Source organism: Bos mutus, chromosome 2 (assembly GCF_027580195.1).
Source record: "Bos mutus isolate GX-2022 chromosome 2, NWIPB_WYAK_1.1, whole genome shotgun sequence".
Lineage (NCBI taxonomy): Eukaryota > Metazoa > Chordata > Mammalia > Artiodactyla > Bovidae > Bos > Bos mutus.
The window spans coordinates 37,904,177-37,920,952 of NC_091618.1; the positions used below are offsets into that span (position 1 = coordinate 37,904,177).

The 16,776-nt window shown below is 36.5% G+C and overlaps 1 protein-coding gene across 8 annotated transcripts in view; it reads left to right on the forward strand.

The window, feature by feature from the left end:
* The window catches only part of KANSL1L (KAT8 regulatory NSL complex subunit 1 like), a 126,181-nt gene that overhangs the window by 36,239 nt on the left and 73,166 nt on the right, over window positions 1-16,776 (forward strand). For all 8 annotated transcript variants that reach the window (XR_011467606.1, XM_070387259.1, XM_070387292.1 and 5 more), the window contains one exon: window positions 14,836-14,977. Coding sequence is in view for 7 of the 8 variants with exons in the window: in XM_070387259.1 (XP_070243360.1) it covers window positions 14,836-14,977 (142 nt within the window). In the remaining variant the exon portion in view is untranslated. The remainder of the gene's footprint in view (window positions 1-14,835; window positions 14,978-16,776) is intronic.

Below are 16,776 nucleotides of genomic sequence, written 5' to 3' on the forward strand. Positions count from 1 at the left end.
AGCTCTATTTTTAGTTTTTAAGGATCTTACATACTGTCCTCCATAGTGACTGCCCCAATTTATATTCCCACCAACCATGCAGAAGACTTCCTGTTTCTCCACACCCTCTCCAGTGTTTATTATTCATAGACTTTTTAATGATGGCCATTCTGATTGGTGTGTGTGACACCTCATTGTAATTTTGATTTGCATTTCTTTAATTAGTGATATTAAGCATCAGTTCGTATGCCAGTTAGCAGGCACATTTGTATGTCTTCTTTGGGGCTTCCCTGGTAGCTCAGTGGTAAAGAATCTGCCTGCCAATGCAGGAAGTTTGATCCCTGGGTTGGGATGATGCCCTGAAGAAGGAAATGACAACCCACTCCAGTATTCTTGCCTGGAAATCCAATGGATGGAAGAGCCTGCTGGGCTACAGTTCATGGGGTCCCAAAAGAGTTGGACATGACATGACTTAGCAACTAAACAGTCTTTGGAGGAGTGTCTATTTAGGTCTTATGCCTATTTTTTGATTTTTTTTTTTTTTTTGGACATTAAGCTGTATGAGCCATTTGTATAATTTGGAAAATTAACCCCTTGTTGGTAGCATCATTTGCAAACATTTTCTCTCAGTCCGTAGTTTGTCTTTTTGTGTTGTTTATGATTTCCTTTGCTGTGCAAAAGCTTTTAAGTTTAATTAAGTCCCATTTTTTTTTTCTATTTCCATAACTCTAGGAGACAGATTGAAAAAGATACTGTTGTGAATTGTCTCAAAGAGTGTTCTGCTTATATTTTCCTCTAAGAATTTTATAGTATCTAGTCTTACATTTAGGTCTTCAACCCATTTTGAGTGTATTTTTGTATATCATGTTAGAGAATTTTCTTATTTCATTCTTTTACTTGTGGTTGTCCATTTTTCCCAGCACCATTTATTGAAGGGACTGTCTTTTCTCCATTGTGTATTTTTGCCTCCTTTGTATAGACTGACTGTTCGTGCATGGGTTCACTTCTGGGTGTTCTATCCTAGTCCATTGATCTATGTGTCTGTTTTTGTGCCAGAATCACACTGTTTTGATTACTATAGCTTTGTGGTTTAGTCTGAAGTCAGGGAGCCTGATTCCTTCAGCTATATTCTTCTTAAAATCGCCTTGGTTATTTGGGGTCTTTGTGTTTCCATACAAACTTCAAAATGTTTTGTTCTAGTTCTGTGAAATATGCCATTGGTAATTTGCCAGGGATTGCACTGAATCTGTAGATTGCCTTGTGGTATGGCCAATTTTAACAATATTGATTCTTCCAATCCAAGAACATAGTGTATCTTTCCATCTGTTTGTGTCATCTTCAGTTTCTTTCACTCAGAGTCTTACAGTGTTCAGAGTATAGGTATTTTACTACTTTAGGTAGGTTTATTCATAAGTATTCTTTTTGATGCAATGGTAAATGGGCTTGTTTCCTTACTTTCTCTTTTAGAATATAGAAATGCAACAGATTACTGTGTATTAATTTTGTATCCTGCAACATTACCAGATTCATTGATGAGCTCTAGTAGTTTCCTGGTAGTGTCTTTGGAATTTTCTATATATAGCATCATGTCATCTGCAAACACTGAGAGCTTTACTTCTTGTTTTCCAGTTTGGATTCCTTTTATTACTTTTTCTTCTCTGATTATTGTGACCAGGACTTCCAAAATTATGTTAAAGTAGTGAGAGTTGGCATTCTTGTCTTATTCCTGATCTTAGAGGAAATGCTTTCAGCCTTTCATCATTGAGTATGACATTAGCTCTGGGCTTATCATATAGGCCGTTATTATATTGAGGTCAGTTCCTTCTAAGCCTAATTACTGAAAAGTTTTTTATCATAAATGAATTTTGTCACAAACTTCCTTTGCATCTGTTGAAATGATCATATGATTTTTATTCTTCACTTTGTTCGTGCAGTTTTGAACTTTTGTGGATAGTGAAAAATCTTGCATCCCAGGGATAAATCCCACTTGATTATGGTGTATGATCCTTTTACTGTATTGTTGGATTTGGTTTGCTAGTATTTTTTTTTTTTTTTGAGGATTTTTCATCTATTTTCTTCAGTGAAATTGGCCTATAATTTTCTCCTTTTGTGATATCTTTGTCCAGTTTTAGTATTAAGGCAATAGTGGCCTCAGGGAGTGAATTCAGAAAGTGGCCCTTCGTTTGTGATTTTTTTTTTTTAATAGTTTGAAAATGTTTGGTAGAATTCACCTGTGAAGCCATCTTGTCCCAAACTTTTGCTTTTGGTAGTTTTAATTACTAATTCAACTTCATCACTGGTAATTGGTCTGTTCATATTTTGTTTTTTCCTGGTTCAGTGTTGGGAGATTGTACCTTTCTAAGAATGTATCCATTTCTTCTAGGTTGTACATTTTATTGGTATATAGTTGTTCATCATAGGCTCTTATGATCCATTCTGCTTCTATGGTATCAGTTATAACTGCTTTTTATTCGTGATTGTATTAATTTGGGCCGTCTCCCTTTTTTTTCTTGATGAGTCTGGGTAAAGGTTTATAAATTTTATCTTTTCAAAGAACCAGCTTGTAGTTTCATTGATCTTTTCTATTTTTTCTTTTAGCATCTACTTCATTTGTTTCTGCTCTGATTTTTATGATTTCTTTTCTTCTACTAACCTTGGGTTTTGCTTGGTATTCTTTCTCTGTTTGCTTTAAGTGTAACGTTAAGTTGCTTATTTGAGATTTTTCTTGTTTCCTGAGGTAAGATTGTATTGCTATAAACTACTCTCTTAGAACTGCTTTTGCTACATCCCGTGGTTCTAGATTGTCATATTTTCATTCGTCTCTAAGTATGTTTTAATTTTCCTCTCTGATTTCTTCAGTGACCCACTGATTGTTTAGTGTCATGTGGCTTAGCCTCTGTGTGTTTGTGGCATTTTTTTTTCTTTCTTGTAATTGATTTCCAGCCTCATTGTGTTGTGGTCCAAAAACACATTTGCTGTGATTTCAGTTTTCTTAAATTTACCAAGACTTGCTTAGTGGTCCAGGATGTAATCTATCTTAGGGAATGTTCTGTGTGCACTTGAATGTGTATACTCCTGCTTTCAGATGGAATGCTCTATAAATAACAGTTAAGTCTGGGTCATTTAAGGACTGTTTTTCCTTGTTGATTTTCTGTGTGGATGATCTGTCCATTGATATAACTGGGTTGTTATTGTAACCCAGCTATTTTTGTTGTTGTTCAGTCACTCAGTTGTGTCTGACTCTTTGCAACCCCACGGGCTGCAGCATGCCAGGCTTCACTGTCTTTCACTTTCTCCCAGAGTTTGCTTAAACCCATGTCCATTGAGTCGATGATGCCATCCAACTATCCCGTCCTCTGTCACCCCCTCTCCTCCTGTCCTCAATCTTTCCAAACATCAGTGTCTTTTCCAATGAGTCGCCTCTTTGCATCAGGTGGCCAAAGTGTTGGAGCTTTAGCAGTAGTCCTTCCAATGCATATTCAGGGTTGATTTCCTTAGGATTGACTTGTTTGATCTCCTTGCAATTCAAAAAACTCTCAAGAGTCTTCTCCAACACCACAGTTCAAAAACATCAATTCTTCGATGCTCAGCCTTCTTCATGGTCCAACTCTTAACATCTGTACATGACTACTGAAAAATCTATAGCTTTGATTATTCACACTTTTGTTGGCATGATGTCTCTGCTTTCTAATATGCTGTCTAGGTTTGTCATAGCTTATCTTCCAAGGAACAACCCTCTTTAATTTCATGGCTGCAGTTACCATCCACAGTGATTTTGGAGCCCAAGACAATAAATTCTGTCACTGTTTCCATTTTTTCCCCCGTCTATTTGCCTTTATGCAGTGTATACTTTGGTAACATTATACCATGTCCTGGCTTCCTATACAAAAGAATTGTGCATGCATATAAACGTGTGTGTACACATATGCAAACACACACACAGTGCTTGTTGAACTGATCACATGCATGACTTCAGACTATTCTTTAGCAAATATGTTTTTATTGGTTTAAAAATCATTAATCTCCTATGTATGAATTTGTATGTCCCTAATTGTTAATGTTTGACATTATGCAAGGATTTTTAAAGCACAGAGAAGACAATTTAACAGACTATTAACTTTAAAAATTCCTTTCATACAAGATTCTCATCCTGTGTCCTATTAGTGCAAATTTGGACTTTCTGCGTAGAACATGGTAACTTGTGGGGTCTTTTTGCTAATAGAGTTGCCTCAAAAATGTAGTTTTTAATTTCGTTTGCCTCCAGTCAGCTGTATGTAAAAATATCAAAACCAAAAATCTCCCTTGCTCATAGTTGCTTAGCCTACAAACTAGTTAATTAGTTATTTTCCCCAGACCATCCACCGCTCCCTCATCTTAATGACTGCTACCTTGTGGCCACCTGAAACAGTACATTTGATTAGGGATTAATCTGACTTTTTGCTCCTAGGCTGGCTCCCATTATGTGGCTAGAACTCTTAAGAGAGATTATTGAAATACATTTTTTTGTTCCTGTTATACATTTTTTGTTGTTGTTAGCAGCAGAGAAGCAACTGGATTTTCTACTCCTTCAAGGTGCCCTGTATTCTTGGATTATTCATTAAGTTAGAAGTAGGCTGTAGTCAGAGACAGCCTCCCTAAGCAGTTGTATTCTTTTTTTTTCTCTTGCAGCTGAACTAATTCTTGCCTAAATTGATTTGTTTATGAGGATTAAAACACCAAGGAACCATCACTACATTACATCATTATGACTTTTTCTAGCTGCTTTTACTGGAACTATTGTCTTGTTAGGCACTTGGGTCTCTCTTTAAATGATATTTTGCCAAGGTAGTGTATATGGTATAGTGAAGTAAAAAAGGATCGTCAACTTTTGTTTCTTTCCTATCTGCTTTCTGTCCCTACCTCTAAGTTAATACAAATGCTTTGGGTTTATCTTATAATCACTCTTTTGGTCGTAAGAATTTCTGTAGCATTTAGCATAAAGGCTAAGTTGTAAGAAAGAGACTTAAAACTGTAGTGGCTCAAACATAATTTAACTATTTCTTATAGAACAGTTGAAAGGTAGATAGATGATGGATAAACAGCTCTGCTTTCTTGAAATGTCCAAGAACACTCGAAAAAGAAACCTGTGAATCGATTTTAATGTTTTTTTTTGTTAAGATTCTGGTCTTAACCTGCAACTGTAGTTCTGCTTGTTTGTTTTAATACTTACTTATTTTTTACTTGGCTGCACTGGATCTTAGTTGTAGCATGTAGGATCTAGCTTCCTGACCAGGGGAGGAACCTGGGCCCCCTGCATCAGGAGCTTAGAGTCTTAGCCACTGGATCACCAGGGAAGTCCCTGCTTTTTATTTTTTTAAAGGCAATGAAATTCTGAGTATTTGAAACAAAATAGACATTTTAGAGAGATCACACACAAATGCATATTAAATAAAGTTCTTTGATTTCTAGCCATAACGGAGTGCCGTTACTGGTACTATTTGTTCTCTTTGACTGTAAATATCTGGGAAATGAGACAGAAATATATGAAAGTCGTTATTTTCAGAAAATTGATATAAAGCAGCAAAGGTCAGAGTCAGTGATTCCTGAGAAAAGAGAAACAGATGAAGTGAGCCCTATAATTGCCCTTGTTTTCTGCCTAGAGGCATTTTTAAATATCTGGTGCAGGGAAAGGAAAACCAAATAGAGCACAGTGGTCTTGCTTGACTGAAATAAACATTAGAGTTGGAGAGGCTGAGATAGCTGGAATCATTAGATCAGAATATTAAAGAAGATGGATTTAAGTACTCAAAGAGCATCATAAATCTTCATGTAGTCCTCTTGAGACGTTTGTTAAACACTAAGCTGTGCATGTGTAGGTAAAACTCCATAAGGGCACCCATAAAGTTCTTAGGAAATTGTAATCTGAAAATTTTCCAGTGCTTATACAAGGTTGAGAGATGTTTGAGTTCTTTATAAGCAGAGTGGAGACACTTTGTTGAACATCTGGAGCATTCAGTAGAGGCCCCAGATTGGTGATACCTCAAAGAGTAAGGCTGAGTTTGACCTAGTGACTAATGGCTACTCTATACTTGCTCTAACAAATTTTTGCAGAAAGCTGAAAACAATGAAGTTGAACAATAAATAATAATCCCTTGAAACAATATTTTCTCTTTAAAAGGAAGATCATAAAATCTATACATTCGACAATATTATATTCATACTGCTGCTAAGTCACTTCAGTCGTGTCCGACTCTGTGTGACCACATAGACGGCAGCCCACCAGGCTCCCCCATCCCTGGGATCTTCCAGGCAAGAACACTGGAGTGGGTTGCCATTTCTTTCTCCAATGCATGAAAGTGAAAAGTGAAAGTGAAGTCACTCAGTCGTGTCTGACTTTTCGTGACCCCATGGACTGCAGCCTACCAGGCTCCTCCGTCCAAGGGATTTTCCAGGCAAGAGTACTGGAGTGGGGTGCCATTGCCTTCTCCATAGTTTCCATAATAAATGTGTGTGTATTTGCTTCCATACATTCATACACAGACACACACACACACAATGAACTACTAGACGTGCAAAGAGGAAGAAAAATCTTCAGTAGAAACAGACACAGAAATGACAGATATTAGTTGGCAAAGACTTTAAAATATCTAAAATATGGTTGCTGCTGCTGCTGCTGCTAAGTCGCTTCAGTCGTGTCCGACTCTGTGCGACCCCATAGACGGCAGTCCATCAGGCTCCCCCATCCCTGGGATTCTCCAGGCAAGAACACTGGAGTGGGTTGCCATTTCCTTCTCCAATGCATGAAAGTGAAAAGGGAAACTGAAATCGCTCAGTTGTGTCCAGCTCTTATTGACCCCATGGACTGCAGCCTAGCAGGCTCCTCCGTCCATGGGATTTTCCAGGCAAGAGTACTGCAGTGGGGTGCCATGCCTTCTCCAAGTGTGCTCCAAGACTTAAAAGGACGTAAAACTGCAGACCTAAGAATCTCAAGTTATAAATACGATTACAAACAAAACCACATTGTGGTGTATTACAGTCAAATCGCCAAGTGCTAGTGATGTAGACAAAATCTTAAAAGCAGTAAGAGGAGGAAAAAAAACACATAAGGAAGCAAAGAAAAAAAAAATCATTGCCGACTTCTCATCAGAAGATAAGCAAGCTGGAAAGCAATGGAATGATATATTTAAAGGGCTGAAAGGAATAAAAAACTCAACCTAAAATTACTTTTAAAAACAAAGGCAAAATAACATTCCAAATAAGAAAAGTAAGAAAATTTCCTGTCAGTATACCTATATTATAAGAAATCTTAAAATGTTATTTAGGCTGAATGAATATGATACTGAGTGAAAACTCAGTCTACACAAAGGAAAGAAGTGATAGAAAATGGCAAATATATATGTCTAAAATATATCGAAATTAAATTATGCATTTCCAAATATTGCTTGGATCAAAGAAATCACAAGAGAATACATGTTTTAAACAGAATGATAATGAAAATACAGTATGTCACATTTTGTAAGATACAGCTATTAGATTACAAAAGAAATGCAAGAATTTAAAGTTACAGATTCTTAGACAAGAATTGAAAGTTACAGATTCTTACATTAGAGAAGAAGGAAAATGTAAAGTTTAAGACATAAGCCTCCCTTTTGAGCAGACGCATTTGACAAAATTCAAACCTACTCATGATAAAAACTCACAGCAGACCCAGAATAGACAGAAACTTCTTCAGTCTGAAAAAGGACATTTATAAAACATCTGTAGCTAACATTACATTTAGTGATAAAAGACTGAATGCTTTCTGTATAAGATTAGGAAGAAAGTAAGAATGTCCACTTACACAGCTTATAATTAACATTATACAGGAGTTCATAACCAGTGCAGTAAGATAAAAATAATAAAAGGAATCCGATTAAAAATAAAACTATCTGCAGTTGACATAGTAATACATAGAAAATCCTAAGGACTTTATGAGGAAGGTACTAAAACTCCTCTAAGTGAATTTGACAGCATCAAAGGATATCGGGTCACCATATAAAAGTCAACTATATTTTTATATTCTGACATCAAACAATTTATGAATGCTACATACTGGCATCCATAAGCATGAACAATGGTGACTGCAGCCATGAAGTTAAAAGACGCTTGATCTTTGGAAGAAAAGCTATGACCAACCTAGACAGCATATTAAAAAGCAGAGACGTTACTTTGCCAACAAAGGTCCATCTAGTCAAGGCTATGGTTTTTTCCAGTAGTCATGTTTGGATGTGAGAGTTGGACTATAAAGAAAGCTGAGCACCAAAGAATTGATGCTTCTGAACTGTAGTGTTGGAGATGACTCTTGAGAGTCCTTTGGACTGCAAGGAGATCATACCAGTCAATCCTCAGGGAAATTAGTCCTGAATATTCATTGGAAGGACTGATGCTGAAGCTGAAACTCCAATAGTTTGGCCACCTAATGCAAAGAACTGACTCACTGGAAAAGAACCCGATTCTGGGAAAGATTGAAGGCAGGAGGAGAAGGCGATGACAGAGGATGAGATGGTTGGATGGCATCACCAACTCGATGGACATGAGTTTGAGCAAGCTCCAGGAGTTTGGTGATGGACAGGGAAGCCTGGTGTGCTACAGTCCATGGGGTTGCAAAGAGTCAGACACGACTGAGCAACTGAACTGATAAACATGAAATACATAGAGATAAAATTTCAAAACTGCATGCAACATAGCTGAGAGAAATGACCAGTATCTGAATAAACAGAAATAATACCTTATACATGATTAGAAGATTCAGTGTTGTTAAGATGTTAATTCTCTACCAATAGATCTATGGATGCAATGCAGTCCTATTCAAAATGCTGGTCATTTATTTAAAGAGACTGTCAAGCTGATTCTCAAGCTTAGAATTGTCAAAACAATATTGGGAAAGAGCAAAGTTGGAGAATTTACTGGATTTTAAGAATTACACTAAACTACAATGATAGTGTGATACTGGGTCATGGTGTTGACACAGGTAGGTAGGTAGGTAGGTAGATGATGGAAAGATATCCTTAGGGTTCTCTGTGTGTATGTAAGTATATATACAACATATAGTATTCATATGGGTAGTCTTTTATCTATTCCAGGATAGTTTTTTTTCTTCTATTAAAGGATTATAGAATCTTTTCAACAAATGATTCAGGAACTAGATATCCTATAGAAAATAATGAATCTGGACCATACCTCATACAATACACAGAGCTTGACTTGAATTGGATTATAGATCTAGAAGTTAAAGCTGTAAGATATTTTAGAAACATGAGTAAATCATTATGACTTTGTGTTAAGCAAATATTTCTTAGGACATAAAAAAGAACTTTCCATAAAGGAACATTTGAAAAATTAGGCTGCATCAAAATTGAAATCTTTTGCTGCTCAAAAGACACCTTTAGGAAAATGAAAGGCAAGCTACAGATTGGGAGCTGTAAGCATTTACAGTGTGTATGGCCTTATATACTTATATACAGTTTATAGTCTTATATGAGTAAGATAGCTAATTAAATATGAGCAAAAGAGCTAAAAAGACATTTCATTAAGGGAAGTCATATGAAAACATGTTCTACATCAGGGATTGGAAGACTATATAGCCCATGCACCTAATCTAGCCTATTGTCTATTTTTGGAGACGAAGTTTTATTGATACATGGTTACACCCTTTTGTTTATGGCAGCTTTCATGCTATGACAGCAGAGTTGAGCAGTTACTAAACAGACCATGTGGCCCATAAAACAAATATTTCATGTCTCCCTCTTTACAGAAAGGGTGCTATCCCTTCATCTAAAGGAATGAAATTCCAGGAAAGGCTAAGTTCTTCCTAGGTGTGCAGACAGCAGAGAAGTTTGGCCTAATTTTATGTATATTTTTTTCCCAGGATAAATCTTATTATTCTTGGAATTGTAATTATTTTACAGTTGGACCTTTTTTTTTTTTTAAATCATAGTTTACTCGTTTTTATTACTAAGCTAACAGACTCTATTAAAGGCAAGATTAATTTATGCAAGTTTTTCTTTAAGTCTTGGTAACTCAAAGTGTAATATGAGAAAGCTCAGTCTTATTCTGAGGAACAAACTGTATTTCAGGGTTAAAATAGTGATGTAAAAAGAGAAAAAAAATAACAGCAAAAGAGTGATATAGATTCCTGATGTTAAGCAGAAGTTAGTGCCAGTAGGTATTGTACTCAAAATGACTTGGGTTAATCAGCTTGTACTTACTTCCATCAGTAACTTAAATGGTGACTGCAAATAAGCAAAGATGAGGATTGAAGGCTTATACTGCCTTTCTGAGGACTGACTGCCCAGTCTCACTGCCCAGGTCCACTCATGGGTGTATTTGCCCTGATCGTGACTAGAAGTAGGAGCTCCTATTTCCAGTGAAGATGAAGGCATGTGGTGGTTTGTGATCAGTTCAACCTACTCCAGAGAGATGTAGGAAGTCAAATTCTTAGTGGTCTGACAGGCCAAGCTTAATGCTAACTGAGGAGTCTAGACACTGGGTATGCTTCACATTCTTTTAAATTTCTTATTGCTTCAGCTTTGTTCTTATTTGTTACACTGTAAGTTACATAAGCTATTGTATGTGTGCTCAGTCGAGTGCGAGTCTTTGTGACCCCATGGACTGTAGCCCACCAGGCTCTTCTGTCCAAGGAATTTTCCAGGCAAGAATACTGGAGTGGCTTGCCATTTCCTGTTCCAGTGGACCTTCCCAACTCAGGGATCGAACCTACGTCTCTTGCATTGCCAAGTGGATTCTTTACCACTCTGCCACCTGGGAAGCCCATATGAGCCATTACATCATTGATAATATAAATTGTTTACAAAAACATGTTTTGTCTTTGAGGTACAACAGGTGTTAATCTCCTTTGAATGAAATAGCCATATACTTATCTGTAACATATTTACAATATAATTATTTTTTAGACCTATTTTCAAGCAAGAATCCCTTGCTCAAAGAAAGAATCCCCTAGAAGAAGTGGGGTACCCCTCATAGTCAACATAAAAGTCTGAAAAGCAGTAGTTGGGTGCCGTCTCAAAAATGACAGAATGATCTTGGTTCATTTCCAAGGCAAACCATTCAACATCACAGTAATCCAACACTATGCCCCAACCACTAATGCCAAAGAAGCTGAAGTAGAGTGGTTTTATGAAGACCTACAAGACCTCCTAGAACTAACTAACTCCAAAAAAAGATGTCCTTTTCATTGGAGGGGATTGGAATGCAAAAGTAGGAAGTCAAGTAGGCAAGTTAGGCCTTGTAGTCCAAAATGAAGCAGGGCAAAGTTTAACAGAATTTTGCCAAGAGAACACACTGGTCATAGCAGACACCCTCTTCCAACAACACAAGAGATGACTCTACTCATGGACATTATCAGATGGTCAATATCAAATCAGATTGACTATATTCTTTGCAGCTGAAGATGGAGGTCAGCAAAAATAAGACCTGGAGCTGACTGTGACTCAGATCATGAGTTCCTTATTGCAAAATTCAGGCTTTTTAAATTGGAAAAAAAGTAGGGAAAGCCACTTGGCCATTCTGGTGTGACCTAAATCAAATCCCCTATGATTATCTAATGGAGGTGATGAATAGATTCAAGGGAAAGGATCTGGTAGACAAAGTGCCTGAAGTATTATGGATGGAGGTTTGCAACATTGTATAGGAAGCGGTGACCAAAACCATCCCCAAGAAAAAGAAATGCAAGAAGTCAAAGTGGTTGCCTGAGGAGGTTTTACAAATAGCTGAGAAAAGAAGAGAAACCAAAGGGAAAGATAAACCTAACTAAATGCAGAGTTCCAGAGAATAGCAGGGAGAGATAAGAAAGCATTCTTAGGTGAACAGTGCAAGACAGCAGAAAATGATAGAATAAAGACTAGAGATCTCGTCAAGAAAATTGGAGAGATCAAGGTAACATATCATGCGAGGATGGCCATGATAAAGGACAGAAATAGTATGGACCTAACAGAAGCAGAAGAGCTTCCCTGCTAGCTCAGGCAGTAAAGAATCTGCCTGCAGTGCAGGAGACCTGGGTTCGATCCCTGGGTCAGGAAGATGCTCTACAGAAGGTAATGGCAACCCACTTCAGTATTCTTGCCTGGAGAATCCCATGGACAGAGGAGCCTGGCAGGCTACAGTCCATGGGGTCACAAGGGTCGGATACAACTTAGCAACCAAACCACCACCACCATGGGCTAACATCAACTCTATAAATTTTTATTTGTCTCTATTTTTCCATGAGCTAATAATCCGTTTGATTACCAGAGTTGTATTTTATAGGAAAATTTTCTGACTGGAGTAAAATTTAATGAAAGAATGCTTAAGATCGTCTTTGATTTCTCCATGCTTCATCATACTTCTTCAAGATCTATCCACTTTAAATCAATCTTGAATCCATCCTCTAGTCTTCATTTCTTCTTTATCTCTCACCTCATTTCCAGTCCAGGCCATTTTCATATTTTATCCTGTGTTTTGGTCAGAATAAGCCCTGGAGTAACAAATTAACCTTCTAATCTCAGTAATTTAGCACAGCAAAAGTTTACAGTGGCTTACATGAAGTCCAGTGTGGTGTGAGCTATGACCCTCTTCTACCTTGTAGCTGTAATATCTGCACTATATAGCTTTAGGTGAGCAGGTGGACTGGGAATAACTATATCAGTTTTGTTCACAGTCTGTTGGTCAGCACTAGTGACATGGCTCCAACCTAAGTGCAGTCAAGGCTGGGATATGTAGGACAGTACATGAAATATTTAGAGATCACATTATCTGTACCTCATTTAGATTATTATAAATGGTTTTATAAATGGTGTCCTAATTGGTTTCCTTATTTATTCTCATATCCCAGTACATTATCTACCTAGCAGCTTGAGTGCTCAGAAAAAAAATTGTATTACTATCTTGTGAATAACTTCCTTTTAGCATAAAATCCAGCACTTTACCCTCACTTGTGCGACTACTGCATGATACGGTCCTTGCCTTCTTCACTTCTTTCATGAACGGCAGTTAGTATTATTACACTATTCATAGATAATATTTATTTTGAAAAGGCATTTTTAGTTTGCCTATAGTTATGAAAATGTTATTTAAAAGTTTTGCAGAATCACAGTAGTAACTATAAATGGATAATACCAAAAGAAGTCCTAATTTATATGTCAGTCTCTGCAGTCAGTCACATTGTATACATAATTAGAATCTGGGGAAAAAAAAGCATTTTGAGAACATTGGTATAATAAAAATCTGTTATAATAAATAAATTCTATGTAGTAGAGTTATAATAATTCTGTTTCTCTGACAAGAAATGATCTCTTAAATGTTTTCCCTGGCTAAAGTTTATATGAAAGATATTTCTTTATGGTTATATGTATAAAAATTAATAAAGTTTAATCTTTAGAGAAGTTTTAGGTTTATAGCAAAATTGAGTTGAAAATACAGAGTTCCCATATATCCCCTGTCCCTACACAGATATGGCTTCCCTTACTGTCAATGTACTGCATAAAGGTAGTGTTTGTATAACAATCTATGAACTTACATTAACACATCTTTATCACTTAAAGTCCATAGTTTACAATAGGGTTCACTTTCAGTGTCATGCCTTCAATGGGTTTTGACAATAAATGCAATTTTTAGACATGTTTTTCATGAAGTTTGTGATTTGCCATTAAGTAGTTATTGCCCTGGAGAAGGCAATGGCACCCCACTCCAGTATTCTTGCCTGGAAAATCCCATGGACAGAGGAGCTGGTGGGCTGCAGTCCATGGGGTCACACAGAGTCGGACACGACTGAGCGATTTCACTTTCAGGTTTCTCTTTCATGCACTGGAGAAGGAAATGGCAACCCACTCCAGTGTTCTTGCCTGGAGAATCCCAGGGATGGGGGAGCCTGGTGGGCTGCCGTCTGTGGGGTCGAACAGAGTCCAACACGACTGAGTGACTTAGCAGCAGCAGCAGCAGCAGCAGCAGCAGCAGTTATTGCCCTTCAGTTGTAGTTTCACTTTCTTCTGTTATACTGTCTTCAGTTTCTTCCCTGGCAAGATGAAGCTCCTAATTGATTATCCAAAATACACACAAACCCTGTCTCTCCTCCCCGCTGTGAACTGATTGTTTTCTAGTTGGAATGGTTGAAATATTTTCATAAACTAATTAATATGTAATCTCAGAAACTGTGGATTAGAGCAGTGCTTTTGCCAAAAGATAAAGGAGATAAAATTCAAATCTCATTTTCAAATATTCATGAAAGAAAGACTTGATATAAATTTTTTGTCATTTCTGAACTGTGAATCCTAGGAATGAAGTTTTTAACCAACTATCTTAATTAACATCTCAAGATTTATATATTTGTGTGTAGCAGTGTTCCTGTTTTTGATAATTTTTGGCATTTAAAAATATTGATTCCTATTTTAGCAAATGAAAATTACATATAGTAAAATTGAGTACTGTGTGGTTTGTTACATGGATTTAGATCTAGTACAGTTCAAATGACTTGTCCTATACTTGATACCTGCTTACATATAAAAGGCTCATGTAACAGTTTTTGCACGGTGTTAGTACTGACATTTTTGTTTCTTTTCCTTTGCTGATCTACTTCTGTTTCAGCCCTTGACCATTAATAAAATATTAAATAACAAGGAGATTATCCTACCAGGTACACAGTATTGAATGAAAACAGGTGTTTGTGGGATAGAAAGATAAGGAAATAAAATATTTGAAAAATTGATGTACCATTCTTTAAGGTAATTAGATGCTTTGTAAAGAAATTTGGGATTGTATGACAAGAGTCAAGGAAGTTATTAAGCAATCTGTGTGAAAACCTAACTGTCTTTGTGCTTTAACTATCTGTGTTTGTCTTGTTCACAGTAACTGTAGTACTGAATGGAAGTGGCTTGTAGACAGAGCAAGAGTTGGCAGCCGATGGACATGGCTTCAAGCCCAGATTTCAGAGCTGGAATACAAAATCCAGCAACTAACAGATGTTCACAGGCAGATTCGTGCCTCCAAGGTATTGTGTGTTCTTCTGTTTTTAAAAAAAATACTGGTTTTAGTTTTTTATCATCTCTCCACATAAAATAATTGTTACTAGGCTTTCTGAAAATGTAATGTTGTAAGATTTGATATATTCTATAAGTTGAAATTATTTTTAAAATTTATCACAATCATTTTATCATATCAAGCAGTTAAAGAATTTCTTTACTGGATTCCAGTTAATGCAAATGATACACATTTTTTATAAGCCTGACTTTGTTGGCATTTATTTTAACTTGTGTGAAATTCTGAGTGTATCTTATTGAAATCTCTTTAGAGTTTTTTGTTTCAAGAAAAATTACAAACACATAAAAAAGTTCTAGAAAACAATATAATGAATACCTGTGTGCTGCTGCTGCTGCTAAGTCACTTCGGGGTGTAGTTTTTAGAATAATAAAGCATTACTTTACAGTTGGACTATTTATATAGTCCTTCCTGATCCAATTCCCTTTCCCCATGCTACTGATTCCAACATATTCTTTAAAATTTGCATTTTATATTGGTGTGTAGTTGATTAACAATGTTGTGTAGTTTCAGCTGTACAACAAAGTGTATCAGTTATACATACATATATATCTGTTTTTTCAGATCCTTTTTCCTTATAGCTTATTACAAAATATTCCATATAGTTCCCTGTGCTATACGTATGTCCTTGTTGATTAACTATTTTATGTATAGTAGTGTGTATATGTTAATCCCAAACTGAATTATCCCTCCCCCTTTCCCCTTTGGTAGCCATAAGTTTATCTACGTCTGTGGGTCTATTTCTGTTTTGTATATGAGTTTATTTGTATTATTTTAATGAATAACAATGAAATATCACACTTTGCAGCAACAAGGATAGACATAGAGATTATCATATGAAGTGAAGTAAGCCAGACAGAGAAAGACAAATACTTTATTATATCACTTGTATGTGGAATCTAAAAACAAAAAATTTCTACCTTTGTTTTTGTGAGAAACCGTATTCTACATAGTGAAACTGGACATAATGGAGATAATATTGTAAGGTTGATGCTGGCTGGTCTGAAACAAAAAAAAGCTGAGAAGGGAAGGAAATTGAGTCCTCAAACCATGTAGTTAGTCTAACCCCACCTAGGGTCTGCATGTCAATAACAATTATTAAGTTTTAAATTCTATCATGAGTTTATATTCTGGTAGGAGAGATACAGCACGTAAAATATAGTTGATTTTAATATAATACAATATGTGGAATGATATGTGGTTTTAATAAGATATAGGTGTGGCATAGAGAGAGTGCTTAACTCTGTCTTTAGGTGTTTGCAGATCAGAGAAAACATCAGTAAACAGGTGATGCTTTAGTATGACTTTGGAAGATAAATAGTAATTTGCTTAATGAACCTATGGAACTGAAAAAGGAATTCATTAAAGAACTGAAGGCATTAAAAAACTGAGAGTAGAACTGCCATATTACCCAGCAATCCCACTGCTGGGCATACACCCTGAGGAAACCAGAATTGAGAGAGACATGTGTACCCCAGTGTTCATCGCAGCACTGTTTACAATAGCAAGGACATGGAAACAACCTAAATTAGTCCATCGGCAGATGAACGGATAAGAGGGTTGTGGTACATATACAATGGAATATTACTCAGCTGTTAAAAAGAACACATTTGAATCAGGTCTAATGAGGTGGATGAAACTGGAGCCTATTATACAAAGTGAAGTAAGTCAGAAAGAAAAACACCAGTACAGTATATTAACACATATATATGAAATTTAGAAAGATGGTAACAATGACCCTATATGCAAGAC